The 24420-nt window shown below is 40.6% G+C and overlaps 1 protein-coding gene across 1 annotated transcript in view; it reads right to left on the minus strand.

Moving 5' to 3' along the window:
• Cwc27 (CWC27 spliceosome associated cyclophilin) overlaps nucleotides 1–24420 on the minus strand; it is a 162540-nt gene that overhangs the window by 8303 nt on the left and 129817 nt on the right. The window contains exon 13 of the mRNA XM_051182887.1: nucleotides 23498–23601. Within this exon, the coding sequence (XP_051038844.1) occupies nucleotides 23498–23601 (104 nt within the window). The remainder of the gene's footprint in view (nucleotides 1–23497; nucleotides 23602–24420) is intronic.

The following is a 24420-nucleotide window of genomic DNA, read 5'->3' on the forward strand; positions in this document are numbered from 1 at the left end:
CAAACAGAAATTTACTTTCCCATAGTTTGAAGACAAACACTGAGACTCACTTGACTAAGCCTCTCTCTCCTTGGCCTACAAGATGGCTTTCTCTCATTGTGTCCTGATACAGTGTGAGTGGAAAGAGGACTTTGTCTTTTTCTCTTTTAAGGGACCACTAATATCATCATGGGGGGCTCACCCTTATGATCTCATTGATACCCAATTTCTCCCCAAATGCTCTACCTCTAAATACTACTATACAGGGCATTAGATTTTCAGCACCGGAATCTGTGTATGTATCTGTGTATGTGATCAACGGCATTACCAATAAACTATGCTTATACAAAAAAGAATTATAATTTTCATACTTTTGTATTTTATAATAGCGACACTCCTCATTTTTATACTACATCATCATATACATACACCTTACTTGGACCCAATCAGCCATGGATGCTTACATGTACATTTCTAAATATGGTCTGCTTATATCAGACCATAAACTAGTCAGGGACACTACTTATATTAAGAAGGAAAGTAAACTAATTCTGAGAGGAAAAAGAAGGGTATGCTAAAAAGTTTCTTCAGCTTCCAAGACACAATACTAAGAATATGTGTTCACACTGGCCAGGCCTTTGGGGCAAATTGAGACTGGTCGCCTGCAAGCAAAAAATGGACTTTTTACTAGGTATCAGACTGACCAATATTTAATTCTTTAGCTTCCAGTGCCCAGGCTATGTCAAAATAAATGTCTGTCAAAGCCACCCAGCATACTGACCACACTAACACACTCAACAGTTACCCAATGTCTTTTCCCTTGTGACGACTTCTTACATTTCACTGTAATGGGCTCTATCTTGGTAGTGGTGGTATATGTGTTCGTGTGTGTGTGTGTGTGTGTGTGTGTGTGTGTGTGTGTGTGTGTGTGTGTGTGTGTGTGTAGAGGCCAGAGGACGACACTGGGTGTCTTCTATCACTCTGAGCCATAGTCCCTTGAGGTAGGGCCTCTCACTGAATCTGGAGGTAGACCAGTAATCTACCAGCTACAGTGATTCCCCCTGACTGTCATGCCCATCCCCAGGGCTATAGATACAGGTATGCTTGAGGTCAGCCTGACCTTTTCTTTTTCTTTTAGTGGTCTCTGGGGATTTGAATTCAGGTCTGTGAAGTAAGTGTTTTTACCCACTGGGCCATCTCTTCAGGTCAGAGTGTCCTTGTTTTTGATGTCCTTGTGAATTTTGAGGAGGGCTGGTCAGGTCTTTGTTAAATGACATACCATTGCAATCTGATGTTTTTCTCACAGTAAGACATGAAGGTTCTTGAGCAGGTGGCATTTTTATCGCATAGCAGCTACATATTATCAACACGACTCAATGATTGCTATTATTAATTTTGGTCATGATATTGAGGTTGTACTTCTTAAGTTTCTCCTAAGTACAGTTACTTTTTTTTTTTTTTTTTTTTTAAACTTAAAGTTTCGTGCTTTCTTTATCACCACAGATAAGTCACACCTCAGGTGTGGAGTTCTATCCCCTTATTCTCTTTTTTTTTCTCTTTGATCTGTTGAGGACAGAACCCATGACTGAGCATATACCAGCAGTGCTGTATTGCCATAAACCCCAGCATTCTCTTTTCCTTTTATTGGAGAGTGTACTGGCCTGTTTTGTTTGCATGCTTTTCCCCTTGTTTCTAGTGGCATTTTTATTGGATTATATTAAATGTACAGAAAACCCTGTCAATTGGAAAGATAATTTGGTTTTGGATTCAGAAACATACTTACCTATCTCTATAATAGGTTGCAACTTGTCTTCCACATAAAGATTCAGAGAATCTTTAAGTCTATTGCCACATAATTGCTATTTGATGAATCCAGTTCTTTAGGAGTGGTTATTTCAATAGTGCTTAATTTATGCATCTATTCTGTACTTCATTTCAATACTGAAGGCAGTCTCAGAACATTTGGTAAAGTGATGGACATTCCATTTTACAGATAACAGAGCAGAAGTCATGGAAGGGCAAAGAGGGAGTCTTGCTCTAAAGTCAGGTTCCTAGTTCACAACTATGGAAAACGGGAAGCCTAAATATAACTGTGCTGTTGGAGAAACGTTTCTGCTAATGAAAAATAAAGACAAAAATAGTTTCTAGAGATTTGAAAACTGCTCACAAACACTTAGTACTTACTGTAAGTTTGCTAAGAAGGCTCAAAACAAAAGTCACATGAACTTTAGCTGCTATTTAAAATACAAATGGGTATTTGATTAAAATTTTGACTTTTCTTATTCCTTTTAGGACATGTTTAAACATATTCTAAACAACACTTGTATTTCTTTTAATTTAAAAATGTAATGATTTTTAAATTTAGACTTTTTTTCATTACTGATTACAAGCAACTTGTTGAAGTACTAGCATGCATGAGAAAAAAGGTATAAACCTTTTTACAGAAGGAACTATGCAGCTGAGGTCACAGTAATGTACGTAAGAGGACAGGCAGACAAAAGCACACATGCGTCCTGAGACGGAAGTAGTTAGAAAAAGAGCCCTAGAGCAGTAGGGGCATGGCAGTGGCAGGTCTAGTAGAGCGGGCACAGACAGAGATGCCCGAGAAAGGGGCGGTGGGGTCAGGAAGGAGAATCAGGATGGAAGAAGGCTTAAATGGACAATAGAAAAGTGACCCAAAGGTTCAAGGGTACCTCCCACTTTCTCTTCTAAGAGGTTCAGTGTGGCTGGATTTATATTGAGGTCTTCGATCCATTTGGACTTGAGTTTTGTGCATGGCGATAGACATGGGTCTATCAGCAGACTTCTACACACTATCATCCAGTTGTGCCAGCACCATTTGTTGAAGATGCTTTCCTCCTTCCATTGTATACTTTTAGCTGTTTTGTCAAAAATCAGGTGTTCTTAGGTGTGTGGGTTAATATCAGGAATTTTGATTTGATTCCATTGGTCTACCTGTCTATTTTTGTGCCAATACCACTCTGTTTTTGGGACTATAGCTCTTTAGTAGAGCTTGAAGTCTGGGATGGTGATGCCTCCTGAAGTTCCTTATTGTACAGGGTTGTTTTGGCTATCCTGGGTCTTTTGTTTTTCCATATAAAGTTGAGTATTATCCTTTCAAGTGGAGAATTGTACTGGGATTTTGATCGGAATTGCATAGAATCTATAGATTGCTTTTGGCAAGATTGCCATTTTTACTATATTTATCCTACCTATCCAAGAGCACGGGAGATCTTTCCATTTTCTGGTATCTTCTTTAATTTCTTTCTTTAAAGACACAAAGTTCTTGCTATATAGATCTGTCACTTGTTTGGTAAAGCATTACCCCAAGATACTTTATGTTGTTTGTGGCTATTGTAAAGGGTGGTGTTTCTGTGATTTCTTTCTCAGCCCCTTTGTCGTCTGTATATAGTAGGGCTACTAATTTTTTTGAGTTTATCTTGTATCCTGCTAGTTTGCTGAAGGTGTTTATCAGCTTTAGGAGTTCCCTGGTAGAGTTTTTTGGGTCGCTTATGCAAACAGTGACAGTTTGACTTCTTCCTTTCCAATTTGGATCCCCTTGATCTATCTCCTTTTGTTGTCTTATTGCTTTAGCTAGAACTTCAAGTACAATATTGAAGAGATATGGAGAGAGTGGGCAGCCTTGTCTTGTTCCTGATTTTAGAGGAATTGCCTTAAGCTTCTCTCCATTCAGTTCGATGTTGCCCTGTTGGTTTACTGTATATTGTTTTTATTATGTTCAGGTATGTTCCTGTTATCCCTGATCTCTCGAAGACCTTTGTCATGAAAGGGTGTTGAATTTTGTCAAAGACTTTTCCAGCATCTAGTGAGATGATCATGTGGTTTTTCTTTTTCAGTTTGTTTATATGATGGATCACATTGATCGATTTTCTTATGTTGACCCATCCCTGCATCCCTGGGATGAAGCCTACTTGGTCATAGTGAATGATTTATCGGATGTGTTCTTGGATTTCATTCGCCAGTATTTTATTGAGTATTTTTGCATCAATGTTCATGAGAGATATTGGTCTGTAGTTCTCGTTCTTAGTTGTGTCTTTGTGTGGCTTGGGTATCAAGGTAATTGTGGCCTCATAAAAAATAGTTTGGTAATGAACCTTCTGTTTCTATTGTGTGGAACAGTTTGAGGAGTATTGGTATTAGCTCTTCTTTGAACAAAACACCAGTAGCACAGACACTGAGACTGACAATAAATGGGACCTCCTCAAACTGAGAAGCTTCTGTAAGGCAAAGGACACAGTTGACAAGACCAAATAGCATCCCACAGATTGGAAAAAGATCTTCATCAACCCCACATCTAACAGCAGGCTGATTTCCAAAACATACAAAGGACTCAAGAAACTAGTCACCAAAACACTGAATAACCCTATTAAAAAATGAAGTACAGAACTGAAGAGAGAATTTTCAATAGAGGAAATCAAAAAGGCTGAAAGACACTTAGAAAGTGCTCAATATCCTTAGTGATCATGGAAATGCAAATCAAAACATCTCTAAGATACCATCTTACTCCTGCTAGAACGGCTAAAATTAGAAACACCAATGACAACTTATGCTAGAGAGGATGTGGAGAAAGGGGAACACTCCGCCACTGCTGGTGGGAGTGCAAACTCGTACAGCCATTTTGGAGATCAATATGGCAGTTCTTCAGGAAAATGGGAATCAGTCTATCACAGGACCCGGCAATTCCACTCTTAGGCATATACCCAAATGATCCACATCCATGCAACAAACAAAGACATTGTTCAACTGTTTGTAGCAGCATTATTTGTAATAGCAAGAACCTGGAAGCAACCTAGACGCCTCTCAACCAGAAGAATGGATAAAGATGTAGCATATTTACACAATGGAATACTACTCTGCAGAAAAAAAACCAATGGAATCTTAAAATTCACAGGCAAATGGATAGAACTTGAAGAAACCATCCTAAATGAGGTAACCCAGGCACTAAAAGAGGAACATGGTATGTACTCACTCATATATGGATTTCAGACATAGAGCAAAGGATCACCAGCCTATAATGTACACCACCAGAGAAACTAGGATACAAGGAGGAACCTAAGAGATTCATACAAGGTCCCTCACAGAAGAAGAAAGGAACAAGATCTCCTGAGCATATTGGGAGTGGGGGGTGGCAGTGAATGGAGAGGGAGCTAGGAGAAAGAGAAGGGGAGGAGAGGAAAGCATATGGGACTAGGAAGATTGAGTCAAGGGAGGAATAGATGAGAGAGAGAGAGAGAGAGAGAGAGAGAGAGCACATAAGAGAGGGAGCCATTATAGGTTTGAAGAGAAAAGTGAGTCTAGAGAAATGTACAGAGACCTACAGGACTGACCCCAGATAACAATTTGAGCAACAGTGGAAAGGCTACCATAAATGCCCTTCCCTGATAGTGAGATTGATGACTAACTTATCACCATCATGGAGCCCTCTACCAGTAGCTGATGGAAACAGAAGCAAACACCCACAGCTAAACACTGAGCCAAACTGGAATTCAGATGCAGAGAGGGAGGACAAAACCAGGCTACAGAAACCCACCGTCACAGCTGACCTGAACGAGGAGGAGCTAATGGACCCCAGACTGATAGCTGGGAAGCCAGCATGGGACTGACTCAGATCCCCTGAACATGGGTCTCAGTTAGAAGGCCTGGGCAGTCTAAGGGACCTCTGACAGTGGAACCAGGATGTATCCCTGGTGCACAAAAGGACTTTGGGAGCACATTTCCCATGGAGGGATACTCCCTTAGCCCAGAGGCAGGAGGGAAGGCTTAGTCCCTAGGCCAAGTGACTTGACAGATTTTGTTGATCCTTCTTGGAAGGCATCACCTTCCCTGTGGAGGGGGGGATGGGATGGGAGGGTGGTGTTAGAGCATGGGCAGGAGGGAGGGAGAGGGAACTGGGATTTATTTGTAATAAAAACATAATAATAAAAGAAAGTTAAATGTTAAAAAAAAAATCAATGTAACAACCAACCTTAGAATTTTAACAACCAACCTTACTTAGAGAACAATGTAACAACCAACCGTAGGCAGTTTGGATTTTCTGTGTATCCAGCTTTTAGGGACTAAGCTAATACATATCTTAGATCTGAGGTTATGTGCAGGCCCCTGACACAGAGATCCATATGTGTGTATTTGTCTGTGTGTTTTGACAATTTTATGAAAACATAAAATGGGAAGAAAGTGGCCTTGTGAAATAAATGTTCACAACAAACCCTGAAAGTAGTACAGAAAAGAAAAGGGAAACATTCAAAGTTGACAACTGGAGAAAAGTGGGAACAGAACTTTAAAATACTTGAGCTAACAGAATTAAGTACAGGAAGAGAGGAGATTTGGGAAAGCAGGCAAGGAGGAAAATAGGCACAGACTTTTGGAAAAAGAAAACAAATATGGAAATCCATGTGCTGTCACTGTTCACCACTAACACGGAAAAATCTCCGTTCTGAGTTTTAAAGGAACACTGCCCCTCTGGGGCTTTGAAAAGCCAACTCTAAACAATGTCTTTCATTTTTCTTAGTTAAAAAATATTAGTAAATATAGGGTACTGCTAGACTAAATGTGGAAGACATAATTTTCCAAATCTCTCCGGCAGCAGGAGAATGTACTTCAGCTTTCTTGCCTATCTAGCAGCTTAACACTGAGCAGGACCAGGTGGAAAGAGTTAAGACACCTTCCAGAATACAATTGCATTGTGTCCTTACACCTGCTGGGAGTTTTAGCTGATAGTTCAGCCAGGAATACAAACTCCGTGGCCAGCGGACTAATAGTCCCCAGTGGGAAGAGGCAGCTCTCAACCAGAAGGTCTCCTAAGCAGCTAGCATACATGCCTGGCTGTTCTTCTCACTCAAATCATACCCATGACCAAAGCTCCCCTCGTGACAGAAGGGATTTCAGGACAAACTCTATTCAACAACAGGTCAATGCAGAAGAGCTTTCTTCACTTAGAAGACAAAAGCAGCCGGAGAGGTGACGTCAGAGGCTGGCTACAGAGCTTAGAATTAAAATAATCACCATTCCAGGGTCAGCAACTCTGATGAGGCCCTATTTATAACAAACTACATTGGCCTACTGCAGGGTTATTTATAGTTCTGTATAAAACTAACACTAACCAGGGACTCTAGTCTATAATCATATTCCTCCTGGCTTCATTTGATCACTACCTTAGAACCTGGCTGAGAGAGAGGGATGGAACGAAACATTTGTATTACATCGAGCTCATGATTTTATGCTATTCAAAGCTGAGCTACTTCTGTTATGTCTTTAAATTATGTGTACAATATATGTCCTGCCACACTGCTTCTTGTTTCCATACTCTGAGTATAGTCTAATGGATAGAGTTTCATTAATGAGGATTACTGTGCATAAATAAAATACATACAAAAACTCCAACCTCAAATGTGTCTCAGACTATTAGCCACTGTGAGTAATAGGTCAACCAAAGAAAAGGTCCAGAAGTTACCAACTATTAACAGAAATGGTACTCCTTCCAGTCATGGTCCTGACAGATCTACTGATGTCAGTGGTGAATTCTTAAAAACGAACAACATCCAAGATGTTGTAGGAGCAGAGTACTGACTGCTCCTAACATCTTGCCAATCCCTTTATAAATAGAACTTAGCTTGATCACAAACTGAGCTGACCCCCACAAAAGCCGCCAGTATTACTCTCATTTTATAATGCAAGAAACAATGATAGAAAGATTCTATACTTTCTCCAAGATCACAGAGGTAGGAAATTTCCAACCTGGGATTCAAGATTAGGTCTAACCTTAAACTCCCATGCTCACGGCATGTTCAAGTTCCCATGTTCATGTGTCTATAGGAACACATTGGAATTTCTAAGTCAAGCTAAAGACACCTTTAAATCTCTCTCCAAATTTTAATTCTTCAAATAATACAAACAATGTTAGGGATGTGAAATTTAACATCTTTCAAGATTTACTAGAGGTTGGACATTTTTTTTTTTTTTTTTTTTTTTTTTTAATTTCAAGAGCTACTTGGTCTTAAAGTTATGTTTGGCAGCTTCCTGCTATAGTTGAAAACAATAACACTACTGTATTAGCAAACATGAAAAATATGTAGACTAATTCAGAAAAATTGTTGCTTGGATGGAAAAACCTCAGATGGCATTTGAAACAGAATGCTACAAAAAAAAAAAAAAACTAAAAAAAAAAAAAAAAAAAAAACTGATGTATTAAGTTTCCTTATCTAAGGGCTAGGAATGTGGCTAATTTGGTAGAATGTTTGCATGACATGCAGAAGGCCCGGAGCACTGTGTAAAACTGCACATGGTGGCACACACCTGTAACCCCTGCACTTGGTGTGGGGCACAAGGAGGGTGACCAGAAGTTCAAAGTTATCCTTGAATACTTAGTTTCAGAGTAGCTTTAGCTAGAAAACCAATCAACTAGTTTCACCAAAGTAATGCTATGATATCTTAAACATATTGATCTTTCACCACCCCAAGTTCCCCCTATATAATATACTAACAATAGCTAGCTTGTAGAATTAAATGGGATTGGTGATATGTGAATATTTAGTATAAGTAAGCTTCTACTTTTTAATTTTTCTAGTCAAGGTCTTATTGTAGCCCAGGCTGGCCACAAGCCAACTATGTAACTTAGGCTAGCTTAGACCTCCTGATCCAACAGCTTCCAACTTCTGAGTGTTGATATTACAGGTATGTAAACTATACTCAATTATAAAAGAATTTCTTTCTTTTCCTTTTTCGTTGAGACAGAGTCTCATTCTGTAGTCCTGGCTGACCTAGAACTTGTTATATAGACAAGGCTGGCCTCAAACTTGTAGAAATCTATCTACCTGCCTCTGCCTCCTGAGTGCTGGGATTAAAGGCGCATGCCCATTCTCTTGCCCTGCTCCTCCCCAACCCTTTGGTTTGAGACATTGTCTCACACTGTAGTTCAGACTCATGGCAACCTTCTTGTCACAGCTTCCTTTCAGGTCACACACAATTTAAGTTTCTCATCTGGAGGCATGAGGATCAGGAGTTCAAAGCCCACCTCAGCTACACAGCAAATTTTAGTTCAACTAGAGTTACATGAGTATCTGTCTCACAAGAAGCCAAACAATCAACCACCAACTAACCACCCACCCACCCATCAAAATTCAGAACAAAAGAGCTCAAATGCAACAATTTATCAGTTTAAACAATTCATCTAAACAAAGAACAAAACACTAATGCTACATTTAACTTGACAATTATATGTATTAGTAACCAGGGAGGAGAGTATAACTAATTCAAAATGTCAATTACTGAAAGACAGAACATCTTTGGGAGAGGGTTTTGCAGCTTGCATTTATACTTGGCCATCCTTGAGGTGTTCTGGGGATTCACAACAGATAAAGCATGAGGAGCTGACACATCTACTCTGAGACTTGATTAACATTTCTTGTGTTTCTGGTCCGTGTACCAGAGCGGTGGAAATGGAAAACACCTGAGCAAATGTCTCATTAAGAACACATATAGACCTGGACCAGAAAGATGGCAATTAAAGCACTGTATTCCATTCTTTCTTTTTTCTACACGCTAGTTATTTTCCACATGTGATCTTTTCCATTTCTTTGAAGGGTTTGTCTAAAGACTAATTATTTCCTTCTTGGCACCAGGGCTGCAATTCAGGTAGAGGCCACCTGTTAAATAATGGGGCTTTTTTCTTTTTTATTATTGATTCCATGGTCTATTGTCTAAGTTTCTTCCAGGTGTGGATAACTAAAAGAAAATAAAAATGTAGCACATTATCCATGCAAGCTTTGAAAGTAAAAATGTAAATGTAGAACAATAAAGGCCCACTTCACCCTCCCACATTCTAACCAGTAATATGCTGCTAATAGTAATTAAAGAGTGGGGTACTGGCAGAAGAACAAACAAAAAAAATTAATGTCAAATAATGAAATGAACTTAAAAACAAACATAAGACCTCACTCTGATAATATCACTCGAGGAAACAGGATTAGTCACTTAGTAGTGTGCAATTTAGAAACAAAAAGTTCTAACATTGGCCTAATATACCAAATCAGTTCCAGGTGGGCTTTTGATGGTAGTTAAAAACAAAAATAATGGCACAGAGCACTAGAGAAATATATAAGCATATTCATATAATCTTGGGATTATGAAGACTTTAAGAATAACATCAGGCAGAAAACACGTAGGGAAATATTGACAGCTTTGGCACTGCAACTATTTCAACAAAATAACCCCACATAATTATAAGGCAGTGACCAGTTGGTAAAAATATTTTAAGCAAAACAAATACCAGTGATATTTAGTAACTTTGCATATCAATTAGAAATGTAAAAATAGGGCTGGGGATGGGTGGTAACTGCTTGCATGAAGGCCTAGGTTCAATTCCCATCACCACATAAACTTGGTGTGGTAACACATGTGTAATCCCAGCATTTGGGAAGCAGAAGCAAGTAGATTAGAAGTTCATGGTTATCCTCAATTACACAGTGAGTATAAGGCCAATCTGGTATATAGGAAACCAAGTCTTTAAAACAAAACAAGACAAAAACACCACCCCTCCCAAAAACCAAACCAATAAATACAAAAGACATAAAACATAAACTTCAAAACCAGAACAAATGGCCAGACAATGTTTTAAAAAGTGCCCAGCTTCACCATTAATCCACAAAATACAAATTAATACAAAGTGGAAGAGATTAACAAATATGTATCTCTGGTCTGTGATATAACACACCCACTCACTTATTCTCTGAGACAGGAACTAAAGCCTCTGCCTTGCTGGTTTGGGCCTAGGGGCTATGACTTTCTAGAGTGCTGTCTAGGGAAACCTGTTGTGGTCCTGCTGGAGGGGACATTCGAAAGTGCTTAAATGGGCAGGTGCGCAAGACGCTGAAGGAACTCTCCAGGGTGACACAAATATTTGATCTTCGTCCACACAGGTGCATATACTTGCCAAAATTCATCACAGAGATAACAACTGTTTGTTTTCTCACTTGTAAATTATACTGACATGACCCCTTATAAGGAAGAGGAGGGGCTGGCCTGCTCTCTCTTGGGTTGTGGTAGGAGCATCCTGAAGGACAGAGGCTGCATCTCCAGGAGGAGGAAGACTGTGGAGTTTATTTACCATCATTGTGTGAGTGCTCCCCTAATAAATACCTGTTATTTCTTTTTCTGGGTTTTGTGGACTCCTTTAACCCACTTTCAAGTCAGACAGGTACTAGTACACTTTAGAACCTCTCTTAGGCCAAGTAAATACCTAGCTAAACACCGAAGTGCCCTGTAGTACAATATGCCAAGGCTTCAGCGTCTGACATCTTACTACACATTTGCGCCTATGGCCAGTGATCCTTCAGTGTCCTTGTAGGCAACAAGAACACAGTAGTTCCATTAGAAGTCCTGCTGTGATAGCAAGGTTTGTGCTATGGAAACACACCAGGACATCCTAAAAATGCAGAAACCTTCCTCACAGTAACACCTGGTCATACCTGGTCATTCCATGCCTCTTATTATTTACATTAAGAATATTCAAGTAAAATAAGGCTAACTTTCACAGTATGCAAACCTACTTGAACACACTGAACCCATAAGCACTGTGGCATCATAGATGACACTGTGAGGTTTAAGTCACAGGATAATAAAAACATAGTCACAAAAGGGAGGAGGGTTTGTATTTACCTATAATAAACTCCACATATTCTAACAACCATTTTTTTGGGGGGGTGAGGGCATGTTGTCTAGAGTTCCTTTTTACTTTCATTTACTTACTAATTGAATCTAGAGTCAATCTAGAGTCTTTACTTGATAGGTTAACAGTGGTATAATGAGTCCAACAGACTCAACTGAGTGTAAGCATGCAGAGCAAGGGAAGGACTTTTAACTAGTGAGTTTGATTGGCTTCTTTGAAATTATTAACAAGTGTTTACAACGAAACACACTCTCCTTTTGACTACCAATATTTTGTTCCAGTTACCTGAACCAAGTAAGTTTTATTAATCTGATTTATGGCTCCAGGCATTACCCTGTTATGAACCCTTTCTTAGCTGGGGACCCCTGTATCACTGCACACCTCACGGAAATTCACATCCCCCTGGGATTTCTGTCAGCTGTGATCATGCCTATGCTCTTCAGGCCTCCTCTGCCTCATGGACTGTGGTGTACTGTCTGGTACACAAGACAGATTTGAGTCTCAGCTTCCGGAAGTCTCCAATTAAAGACCACAAACATGAAAGCTATGAAGAAAGCACAGTATCACGTGCTAAAGCTGCGAGCCTCCCTTCCTTTCTCATGGGAGGCAGCAGTTCTGTGACCCCTTCTATGACTGGATTCAGAGTGCTCCAAAGAGTACCCTTCAGCCATGAGGTGGTCAGGACACAATACTCCTCCCAAGAAATGTATTATGTCACAATGAACAACTCAGACTCATTAAGCCAGTTTTAAAGGAAAAACACTATTCACACTAAGAATTCAGTAGCATCTGAATTTCCTTAAAAAATAAAAATAAAAAAGGCTCTTTCAGCATGTGAGCCCTGAAAGAAAGAGGCCATTCTGCTAGGGGAAATGTTGCAATGTGACACGGTCTGAGGCACGCACGTACCAAGCATAGATCTCCCAAGAACAGAAGGGACATATGCTCAGTGCAGATATGAGAATCCCCCAGGTGTGTACTCATTCTGGCCCCAGAGGGTGGCATAAAGCTGTGTTCTTCCCTGCCCCCATGCGACTACAGCCTGGCTCTGAAGGCGAGCTCATGCTCTAACTTTGTGGCTCTAAGACGGAGAAGGGTGATGACTGTTATTTTACAAGATGACAACATCGTGAAGAAGGAAAGAGACATTAAGTGAAAGCACTTGGGCACCTTATTCTAAACTGTGTAATAAAGACAGAGAGCTGGGCGTTAGTGGCACACGCCTTTAATCCCAGCACTCGGGAGGCAGAGGCAGGTGGATTTCTGTGAGTTCGAGCCCAGCCTGTTCTATAGAGGGAGTTCCAGGACAGGCTCCAAAACAATACAGAGAAACTGTCTTGGAAAACCAAAACCAAAATGAACAAATAAACAAACAAACAAAAACAAAAAAACAAGAGAAGTTAAATGAGAGGTAGATCTATAGCCGGGACTCAGACTGTCAGTGCTCACATAAGAGAGAACATCGCAATTTAAGGCACCAGAACTGATATAGAAATCAGATTCTGCACAAGGCTGCTTAGAATAAAACCAAACAGGCTACTATAACCAAATATTAATAATAGGGCTCAAAGAAGACTCAGAAACTTGTAAGATTCAACTGTCTAGGATACAACAAAAATCAACCAGCATGTAAAGAACTAAGAAACGCTTAGCTCTATGGAAAAACACAGTCAACACACACTAATAACAAAATGACAGACAATGATATTACTGAATGAAGACTTAACAATATACTCCAGGAAACAAGGGCAAATACTCTTCGAATACACAGAAAAATGGAAGGAAGGCTTCACCGTAACGATAAATATAAATAAAAGCTTTAGAACTAGAAAACACAAAGTTCAAAGCTGAGAATCCATTGGATGGGTCCAGTGTCAGAATGGTTGTGACAGAGAAAAAGGTCAGTGAATTTGAAGACAGATCATCAGAAAGTATCTAGTCTGAACTGGAGGAAAAGTGAAAAAAAAAAAAAAAAAAAAAATTAACAGAGCCTAGGGACTTGTGGGAAAATACTAAAAGTCTAAAATTCAACACCGGAAAGCCAACGTGGCAAGGATACCAATTCTCCTAAAACCAATTAATAAAAATGGAACTCAAACAAAACCATAGGAGATTTATTTGCACTTAAGGGAAACCCATTCTAAAATTTACATGGAAAGGCAAAGCAACTAGAGTAGCCAAAGCAACTTAGGAAAGAGGGAAGATTCAAGACTCCTGTTACTTGATCCATGACCTGCTTTCAGAGACTGCTCCGAGAAAGCTGATGTGGCTTAGGGTAAGCACACATGAACGAACGGGACAGAAGAGGAGAGCCTGCACAGCACTGTGAACCCAGGAGAGCCTCACAGCACTGTGAACCCAGGAGAGCCTGCACAGCACTGTGAACCCAGGAGAGCCTGCACAGCACTGTGAACCCAGGAGAGCCTCACAGCACTGTGAACCCAGGAGAGCCTCACAGCACTGTGAACCCAGGAGAGCCTCACAGCACTGTGAACCCAGGAGAGCCTCACAGCACTGTGAACCCAGGAGAGCCTCACAGCACTGTGAACCCAGGAGAGCCTGCACAGCACTGTGAACCCAGGAGAGCCTGCACAGGCTGTGAACCCAGGAGAGCCTCACAGCACTGTGAACCCAGGAGAGCCTGCATAGCACTGTGAACCCAGGAGAGCCTGCACAGAGCTGAGAACCCAGGAGAGCCTGCACAGCACTGTGAACCCAGGAGAGCCTGCACAGCATTGAGAATCCAGGAGAGCCTGCACAGCACTGTGAACCCAGGAGAGCCTGCACAGCATTGAGAACCCAGGAGAGCCTCACAGCATTGAGAACCCAGGAGAGCCTGCATAGGCTGTGAACCCAGGAGAGCCTCACAGCACTGTGAACCCAGGAGAGCCTGCACAGCGCTGTGAACCCAGGAGAGCCTGCACAGCGCTGAGAACCCAGGAGAGCCTGCATAGCACTGTGAACCCAGGAGAGCCTGCACAGCATTGAGAACCCAGGAGAGCCTGCACAGCGCTGTGAACCCAGGAGAGCCTGCACAGCACTGTGAACCCAGGAGAGCCTGCACAGCATTGAGAACCCAGGAGAGCCTCACAGCACTGTGAACCCAGGAGAGCCTGCACAGCATTGAGAACCCAGGAGAGCCTGCACAGCATTGAGAACCCAGGAGAGCCTCACAGCATTGAGAACCCAGGAGAGCCTCACAGCATTGAGAACCCAGGAGAGCCTCACAGCACTGTGAACCCAGGAGAGCCTGCACAGCGCTGTGAACCAAGTGTGAACAGTGTTGCAAGGCACTCAGAAGAGAAAGTCAGTTTTTTAAAATATATAATTTTTAAAATTTAATTTTGAAACAAGCTTGTTTTACATGTCAAACCCGGGTCCCACGCCCTCCCATCCTCCCCTATCTCTCCCACCCAACCCCATCCCATCCCCTTTCTGCTCCTCAGGGAGGGTGAGGCCTTCCATGGGGAATCTTAAAAGTCTGTCATATCATTTGGAGCAGGGCCTAGGCCCTCCCCCATGTGTCTAGGCTAAGAGAAGATTCCTCTATGTGGAATGGGCTCCCAAAGTCCATTTGTATACTAGGGATAAATACCGATCCACTGCCAGAGGCCCCAATGACTGCCCAGTCCTCCTAACTAACACCCATGTTCAGAGGGTCTGGGTTAGCCCTATGCTGGTTTCCCAGCTGTCAGACTGGGGTTCATGAGCTCCCCCTGGTTCAGGTCAGCAGTTTCTGTGGGTTTCTTCAGCCTGGTTTTGACCCCTTTGCTCATCACTCCTCCCTCTCTGTAACTGGATTCCAGGAGTTCGGCTAGTGTTTAGCTGTGGGTATCTGCTTCAGCTACTCTAAAATCGACCACATGCTCGGCAATATTGAAGAAAGGCAGTTTTTGAAACAATGACCTTTTAACACCCAGATACTCAATGAAGAAAATAGTGGCCCGAACCTCATACCTCACGTGGTCACTTACAAAACATGGGTAATAGACATACAAAGAGGGAAGCAGTTACTGAGAACCCAGGAAGAAACTCCACAGGGCCTTAAATACAACCACTCAAAAGCACAATCCGGGAAAGGAAAGGAAGTCAGCTAGATGCTGGATGAACACTGTTAATGAAAAGTAATACAGTAAAAATTGAAAAATCAAAAGCACGAGAGAAAAGTAGCAAATCTGCTCTAGATCATACAGAGAAACAACCTCACAGAAAATGGGCAAAGGCCAAAAGGCCAGCACAGGACATACTGACAACGATGGCTCCCTCTGAGAACAGCAAGCGAAAGAGCCCGAAAGGCACCAGACAGGGGTGGGTACATCTTTGCACGTATTTGTGACTACTGCACCTGAACCCCAGGTCCAGTGGGAAGGAACAATGTGGCACAGACTCGAACACTCCTCTCCTTAGAAAACATCTGCATGAAGTCGGCAAAAGTATCTGTATCTGAAAGCCTACAACCATTGGACACACATCAGATAAACCATAAATTACATTTTACTAGATACTATACAAGGTCACATGTCATTTTGACTTAATCTGCCTCATTTTTGCATCTTAGAATCAATTTTGTAATTAAGGTGATGATCTATTATGGGAAGTTAGCCATAAATAAGTGACATGAGAAATGAGAAACTATAAAGACTACACAGTATTTTCAATATGCAACATTTAATTGAGAAAGTATCATGCTGGGACTACTTGAGATCCCACTGATACCCAAGCTGGGACCATGGGAACACAGCTTCCAGGACCAACAAGCTTGGTCATAACCTCTGGTAAACAGGGACCAACATGACCATAGAATTAGAGTGTGAGTCCAGCAGTCCTCCAAGTGTGGTGTGCGAACCCTGTGTCTACAAGGTCAAAGTCATCTATATGAACACTAAGACATTTATTTGTTATGGAATAGAATAATTGTTTAACTATGTAAAGATTGTTTGTTTGTTCATGCTGCACTTGTTTAACTATGTAAAGATGTGCTGCTGTTTTACCTTGCCTGCCTAAGGCACCTGATTGGTCTAATAAAAAGCTGAATGGCCAATAGGTAGGCAGAGAAGGGATAGGCAGGGCTGGTGGGCAGAGAGAAAGGGGAGCCAGGCAGCCAGCCAGGGGTCAGACAGACAGACAAGGAGGAAGCAGGAAAGCAAGATGGACAGTACAAAATGACGTAAACGAGCCTTGGGGAGCACATAGATGAGTTGAAACAAGCCTAAGCTAAGGCTGAGCATTCATAATTAATAAGAAGTCTTGTCATGATTTGGGGGCTGGTGGCCCAAGAAAGCCTGCTACATTTATTTGTCATTTTCATTCCCATCCCTTCATGAGTATATAGTGATTAAAATTACATTTATTTGTGTGACTGTGTCAATGTATGTATTACTTGCCCCAAGCATGTGGAGGTCAGAGGACATCTTACAGGAGTTAGTTCTCATACCATGTGGGTCTCTGCGACCAAACTCAGGTTGTCAGGCTTGGTGGCAAGCGCCTTTCTTGGCCTGCTGAGATTTTTCAGCAAGTACATGGTGTGAAAGATCTCAACATCATAAAGTGTACATGAGAACCGACCTGCTCTTATGTGCTAGACTTTAGAGGTTTGACAAGAGTAAGGCAATGCCATTCCTCATGAATTCGTTCTGTTTTGCAGTTATAATTTGAACCACAACAATGACCAGGATCAAAAAAATACCCCTAAGGCTAAAAAAGTGACAGTCATATCTTAGCAGTCACCAACAGCTTCCTAATTGCATTTAACGTGTCTTCAACAGGAGGGAATTCATGCTTGGTACTGGAGTGAATGACTTTGTGGATCTTAAAGGAGAATTTTTACCACTTTACTAAGCTACCATGATTCCTACCTGGATACTATAAATTTATCCTTATACAGATAGCTATGTATAGTTCTCACTCCTCATCAAAGAGGCTCCTCTTTGCAAAAGAAACACACACAATGTGTGCACATATGTGTATATGTACACCCCCCACAACACATGTGTATATATACACACACACGTATACATACACACATAATTGGTCAGATGCAGAGAACACGGTGGGGGGGGGAGCTCAGCCCCAGTGAACACATTTATAACATAACTTCTGCACATATGGTTCAAGGGACTCAGCCCCAGTGGATACATTTATAACATAACTTCTGCACATATGGTTCAGGGGACGTTGTGAAGGAGCAGCTAGAAGGATTGTAAGGACCAGAGGATCAGAATCTGCAATGATATTGTATGTCCTAGAAATGACACAGAAGCTTCAGCCATGATTCCTCAACAATATGGCTGCCTAAACAAGACTTGAACAATGACAATACCAACAGACATGCTAATGGTGAGGGGAGATCTTTTGGGGCGGGGGGAACCTCTACACAAAAAATTACAGGTTACTAAGGAATGCTGAAAAAAGGGGACTTAGTCTTTCCCAAAGGCAAGCCCCTAACTGGTTACCCAATACCAAGTAGTCAGCCTGAAACTATATACAAACAACACTAAAGGCACTCAGCAGGTTGTATTTACATAGCAATGTATATTTATGCAATAATAACAATTAGAGAAGAAGAGGCCATGAATTGGAGGGGGAGTGAGAGTGAGGGAACATGGGAAGAGTTGGAGGGAGGAAAGGAAGGGCAGAAATGATGTAATTATATTTCAACAAAAGACTGCTGTTTATATTAACATACCGTGGTTCTAAATAATTACTTTAAAGATACTGTAGCCTTTTTAGTTTTAATTTCTAACAAGGTAGACACTGGTAGCAATACTCCAGATAAACAAAGTTCTCAGGTTTGTCAATAACTTTAAAAAACCTCAAGAGTCCTGAGACCAAAAATTAGAGACCTATTGCCAAGCTAGCACTAAGGCTTGGCGAGTCTCCCACAGGGCTATCTTGGGTTCTCATTACTCTCCTCTTGTATTTGTGTGCACCCAAATTGTTACTCAGGCCTGACAATGCCGGTTGTATAGGATGAAGGCGATTATTAAAATATTTACTTTTTGTCACTACATGGCTGAACTATCCACAAGTAACAGTTCCAGTGAATATAAAATATGCTTAGAGCTTCAGCAGTATAAGCGACAAGACAATGTTATGTTTAAAAATGGCATGTTATGATACAATCTGACCAGGTGGGTCTAAAAGTCAATAATCATTTTAAAAAAACGTTTGCCTTATTAAAGATTCACTGTTTTGGATAGGCAGACAACTGGTATTCATTACTTTTGTACTGCTAACTCCAGAGGAAGGCTTTAAAATTTCTTCAAGTCAAATCTTGGCTCACAAAATTCCCATCTCTAGCAGAAACAAACTGCAACTGAGGGACAAAACGGATTTTTACTGTGAGCCAAGGTGTGGCAATAAAGTAAAGGGGAGGAAATGCAGACCCTGAAGTCCTATCAGGCAGGGCTGTTCTAGAAGGATAGTTTTCAGACTCAAGACTAAGTACGTAGGGATGAGGCTCCTGAAAAGAGCAGCTATTCTGAAACTTGCAGTCTTATTAAAAACAGAACAAACCAGACCATATGTGCATTTCATTTTTACAAAAGCAAAGCATTTCTTTTAAAATGCTATTCTCTTTCACTAAGGCCAGCAGAGAACCTTAATTAATTCTGGAGACGTTAACTGCCCTGAAGGCAAATGTAAAGTGATGTTTACTTGTGAGTATAAATTGGAATGACATTTGGGGAGGGACACAATGAAAATATTTAGCAGAGGCCTAATATGTACCCTCACCGACTAAGCAGTTCCAGTCTTAGTAACTGAGAAAATGGGGAATGAAATAGATTGAAGAAAATTTCTTGTAGCATTGTTCATAACGTCAAAACCTGAAAACTGGAAAGAGGTTAAATATACAGCAACGTGGTCAGTAAGCCTGTTCTTAACCACATGATGACGTATCACAAGATAAAATGTTAAAATTACCTAAAAAATTACACAAGCAAAAGTATTTATGTATTTCTGAAGAAAAGAAATGAGGTTGTAGATGACTTTTATTTACTTTTTTGAAGGATATATCGCTTGCTTTTCTATGGTAAATATTTTTTACGTCTGTAATGTCATTAAAGTATTGATTTGATGTAATCATGCAATGTTAGGATATTTGAATTCTTATAATATGGAAGGCTGCAGACACCAGAGAGGAAAAGTGGTATGGGAAAGAGATGAAGAGAAAAAGCAGGGATGGACCACCATATTAGGTATCACTTTATTGTGTGAATTTGTTGTATAGTTTTAATATAATCCAGTTTAGCAGCCTGGGAAGACATTTTTAAGAGAACCCGTGAGTACACAGTGAGTACCTCCAGGATTTCAGTGCTCTCACAGATTTAATATTTTTGTGGAAGAAGCAGGTGGCTTAAAAAAACAAAACCAAAAACAAACCCAAATGTCTCTCCACTGCCCTTTTAGCAACAGCTAGCTTCTCTCTAACCTTATGTGGAGCTAATCAAGCTTTGGCCAGGCAAACTCAAACTGGCATACTGACTTCATCCACACGGTCATATGAGTCCTCTGGCCGATGCCTCCTGCCATGTGTCTAAACCATTTATGAAATCCATGCTTGAAGAAGGGTCACACAGCAGCATGAGTCTCATGTGGGACTAAGAAATAAAGTACCACAGAGACCACCCCACCTGCTACACTTGAATCTGGTGTCATCACTGCCACCAAAACCTGGCAGTGGATGTCTGGACAAAAGGAAAATCTAGCAATTGCAAATGAGAAATTTGTATCATACACTTGAGCTTAGTCTACCAATAACACATTCTCAGTGCCTTGCTAGACAGTGAAATCTGGTAATAATTATCAAACACCGTATACAGTTTACAATAGAATCATATTTCTTTTCTTTCTTTCCCCCTCCTGCTTTTTTTTCTTTGCATGAAAAATAGAATGCTGCTGAACGGTACCCAAATGCCTGTTGTATACCATGCCAACACAGCAGCTTAGCCAAAAATGTGAATAGAATGGTACCCAAATGCCTGTTGTATACCATGCCAACACAGCAGCTCAGCCAAAAATGTGAATAGAATGGTACCCAAATGCCTGTTGTATACCATGCCAACACAGCAGCTTAGCCAAAAATGTGAATAGAATGGCTTGCCAAGTAAAAGAAAACATAACAAATTGGTAATGGTTTCTATCTTGACAGAAACTGAAAATGATCCCTCAATGTGTGGCCACTCGTGTGGACACATAAAAATGTCTTAGAAGCAATCATTTTACCTCAGATAACAGACCCTGACATACAGCACACTGGCTGACTTTCACATCGCAAAGAAATGGCAAGCATGACCTACAAAACAGTCTGGGAAACATGTAATGTATGCATAACACACATGCAAATGCCATGCACTCATAACATTTGCTATAACTCATTTTGAGTATGAAATCCCTTTCTCAGGTAGAATTCACCTTCATGAGAGACACTCTAAATCATCATCGACCCAGTGATGCTGGGCTGGCCACTCTGTGAATGCAAGTGATGGTAAATTTTGTGCCAGCCACCGCGGTCATACAATTAACCCAAACTAATTATTCTCGTCGTAAAACGTGTTTTAACTACCCAACAATAGAATTAAAACCTGATTAATATGTGAAAATTCATCATCAGGCCTACACCCAATAATGAAAGTAATTCTAATAAATTAATACATGAGAGCTAAGACCCAAACTGGGATTAGATGGAGTTCTTACAAAGCTACAGAATTCAGTGGTCTGCAGTGCAATGCGAAGACCTTACATAAGGACACCCTGTACTCTAGAGGGTTCTGAAGAGTGCCTGCATCACTAGAGATATTCTTGTTAGGCAAACACCAACAACACCCTGGAGGTATATGGCATACAGATTTGATTTACTTCTTAGAAGGTGACAACTGGAAGGAAAAATGAATTCCCAAGACTGGCTGATGGCTGCTTTAACTTAATTTCCCTTCCTTCACCCAATTTTTTCTTTTCTTTACCACATTTTTTTTTCTTTCAGATGGAAAATAAGCCATCATCACAGACCACTGATTCCCCCCCCCCCAATTTAAGGAAATTTTCTTATTTAACTTTCTAATGAGGAGATTAGATAAAACACTGATTATACGGCCAAATCCTTTAAAAAATAAAATTGAGCCTTTTGAAAACATATAATTGATATCTGAAGATAAAGAGGAATTCAGGACTAGGAAAGACTGAATCAAAGGACTAGGAAGAACCTTAGGAAGTTAGCTGATCTTGCCAAGTTGAAGGTAAATCTGAATCCTGTGGGTTATGAGTTTTGAATGAAACTTCTGGGGTTTGAATTTGATGGTGACTTTACTGCTCAACAAAAAAGTGCTTAGAGGGCTAATACAAAGGTTAAGAAAACTTAGTGGGTACCAAGCTGCTCTTACAAAATGCCCATCTTGATGAGTTAAGTGTAAATGAATCAGAAACACATGGAGTCACATTTCCTTAAAAAATGCACAGGTTCAAAAGTAAGGGTGCGTGTGTGTGTGTATGTGCTAGCTGACCCCAAATAAATATTTGAAAGATAATTTGAGACACTGAAAGAATTCAAAATAAAAGTTACATAAAAACAGAATGTTCTTCTATGCAGCGTGCACTTGTCTCTACACGTCATGAGTACTCATGAAGCCTTTGGCACAGAACTACAGGAGTGGCCAGCTTCTGCCTTCAAGCAACTTTGAATTTGGGTAGAAACACTAAAGTACTAAAAACCGGTTACAAGAGATCAAGGGTTTTATAAAGATTGGCATCAATAGCCCAGATCCTACGGAAACTATAAATTAATGGAGAAGTATATGGATATTTTTCAGGGCCCTGGAGTAGGTAGGCTTCATTCCATTCAAGCCATTCTCATGTAGCCCTATTGGCCAACGTTACATTCAGTTGCAGCGTTTTACTTGTTTAAATGTTTTCTTAATAAGTATTTTTATGTCTTTGTAAATGTGTGTCCAGCCCTCTTTCCTCCACCCACTAGATTTGTTAAGTGAGCCACAAATCTTGCTGACTGCTTTCTTGGAGGATGGGAGTGTTGAACGGTTTTGAAATAGGGGAGATACTGTTGGCAGAGAGCATGGGACCTGGGTTGGGGTAATGGCACACATGACAATTCAGAGGTTCCAGAGGGTGACTCATGCGTGTGGGGGGTACTATACTGGTTGGCCTGTTTCAAATGTTCCTGAGCCAGAATATTGTGGGAGGTGGAGGCGGTTAGGTGTGGGGAGGCCTAATATACTGCATGTGAAGTCAACTTGAGGACAGGGGTGTGATAAGGAAAAATGAGGTCTGACTGTTTTTTGTTTTTGCTTATACCTTCTTCCCCAGAATGAGATCAAGTTCTAAGCACATGGAACATACATGTCTTTCCTTTTAAAAGCTAAAAAGTATCTAAAGCACCATGCATGTGCTCCTAGGATCTTATAGATAAATTGGAATAGGAAGTTGGTAGGGAATATATTACTAACATAGATGACTAAATTCTAAAATGTTTGTGGGAAAGTATACAAACATATTGATTCCCAATCTTTTAAGTTTGTTTCCTGGCTGTTGTTTGGTTTTTAAGAAAAACAATCTTATCTTTTTTTAAAAAAATTTTTTTAGAAATTACTTAGGCACCAAATCTTTCTATCCATTTTTTTTTTTCCTGGCTCACATAATACTGGCATTAAGAGAATGACTGATGAGTTCATTTATTTGACTTCATAACTGAAATGAAGTAAAAGGGCAAGGGGGCCCTACAGTGCTGAGGGTAAAGTGTGGAACGGATGCTGTAGGAGAAATGTCCCAGTGTCTTTACTCTGAGCCTCTGGTCCATGGTCAATACAGAGAAACCCAAGTACTCACCACCCTTCGTCATCTTCCACTTCTGCTTCAGGAACACTGTTCTCGGGCGTTTCGGTAATGGCTTGAGTGAGCTTAGATTTAAACTGGCTCAGCAGTGCAAGGGTCTGAAATGACAATGACATGCTAAGATGTTGATAAAGGCCATCCAAAGAGAGACACTGGGTAGAAAAGAAAATATCCTACTTGGATGTAAGACAGAGGTAAATGTTTTGTTTTTTTGTTTTTTCTCTTCTCCTCAATAAAACTGCTTCCAGGCTACAGAGGTGGCATTAGTAAACCCTCACACCCCTGCCTGGATCTGCACTGGCATCTTTCCTTACAGACATTTCAGTATTTTCTATTCCAAGATGTCAAAGGTGCTCACGCATCAGACATTCTAACTGTAAATACATGCTCACTGATGAGTTTTTAGTGCTTTCCCAACCAAAGAGCAAGTCATTAGCATATGCTGAATCAAACAGGACATGAAAACATCCGTTCTGGGAAAGTGGAACGGATGAGCCCAAAAACTGGTGGACTATGGGTAAAGTGAAATAACATTTGAAGAAAACTCTTGACATGTCTTAGAAACTGAAGTGCATTCCCTTTAATTCAGCAACTCTGATCTGGGAACATACTTATAAATAAATAAATAAATAAATAAATAAAACAAGGTCAGAAAATGGCTTGTGCAGTAGTATTCTTCTACACAGAATATGAATGCTGACATTAAATGTCCATCAAAAGAAATTCAATAAATTTGGTAAAAAGCAACTGATATGTTATTGTACAGTCATCAGAAATTATAGAAATGAGTATTGCATCCTACTGGAAAATACTTAGAGAAAGAGGCTAAATACTTAGAGAAAGAGGCTATGTTGTTGTTGCTGTTGTTTTTATTTTTAAGAAAAAGAGCAATACTTTTGATTCTTAGTTATCTCTGA

Source organism: Phodopus roborovskii, unplaced genomic scaffold, assembly GCF_943737965.1.
Source record: "Phodopus roborovskii unplaced genomic scaffold, PHOROB, whole genome shotgun sequence".
NCBI classification, from domain to species: domain Eukaryota; kingdom Metazoa; phylum Chordata; class Mammalia; order Rodentia; family Cricetidae; genus Phodopus; species Phodopus roborovskii.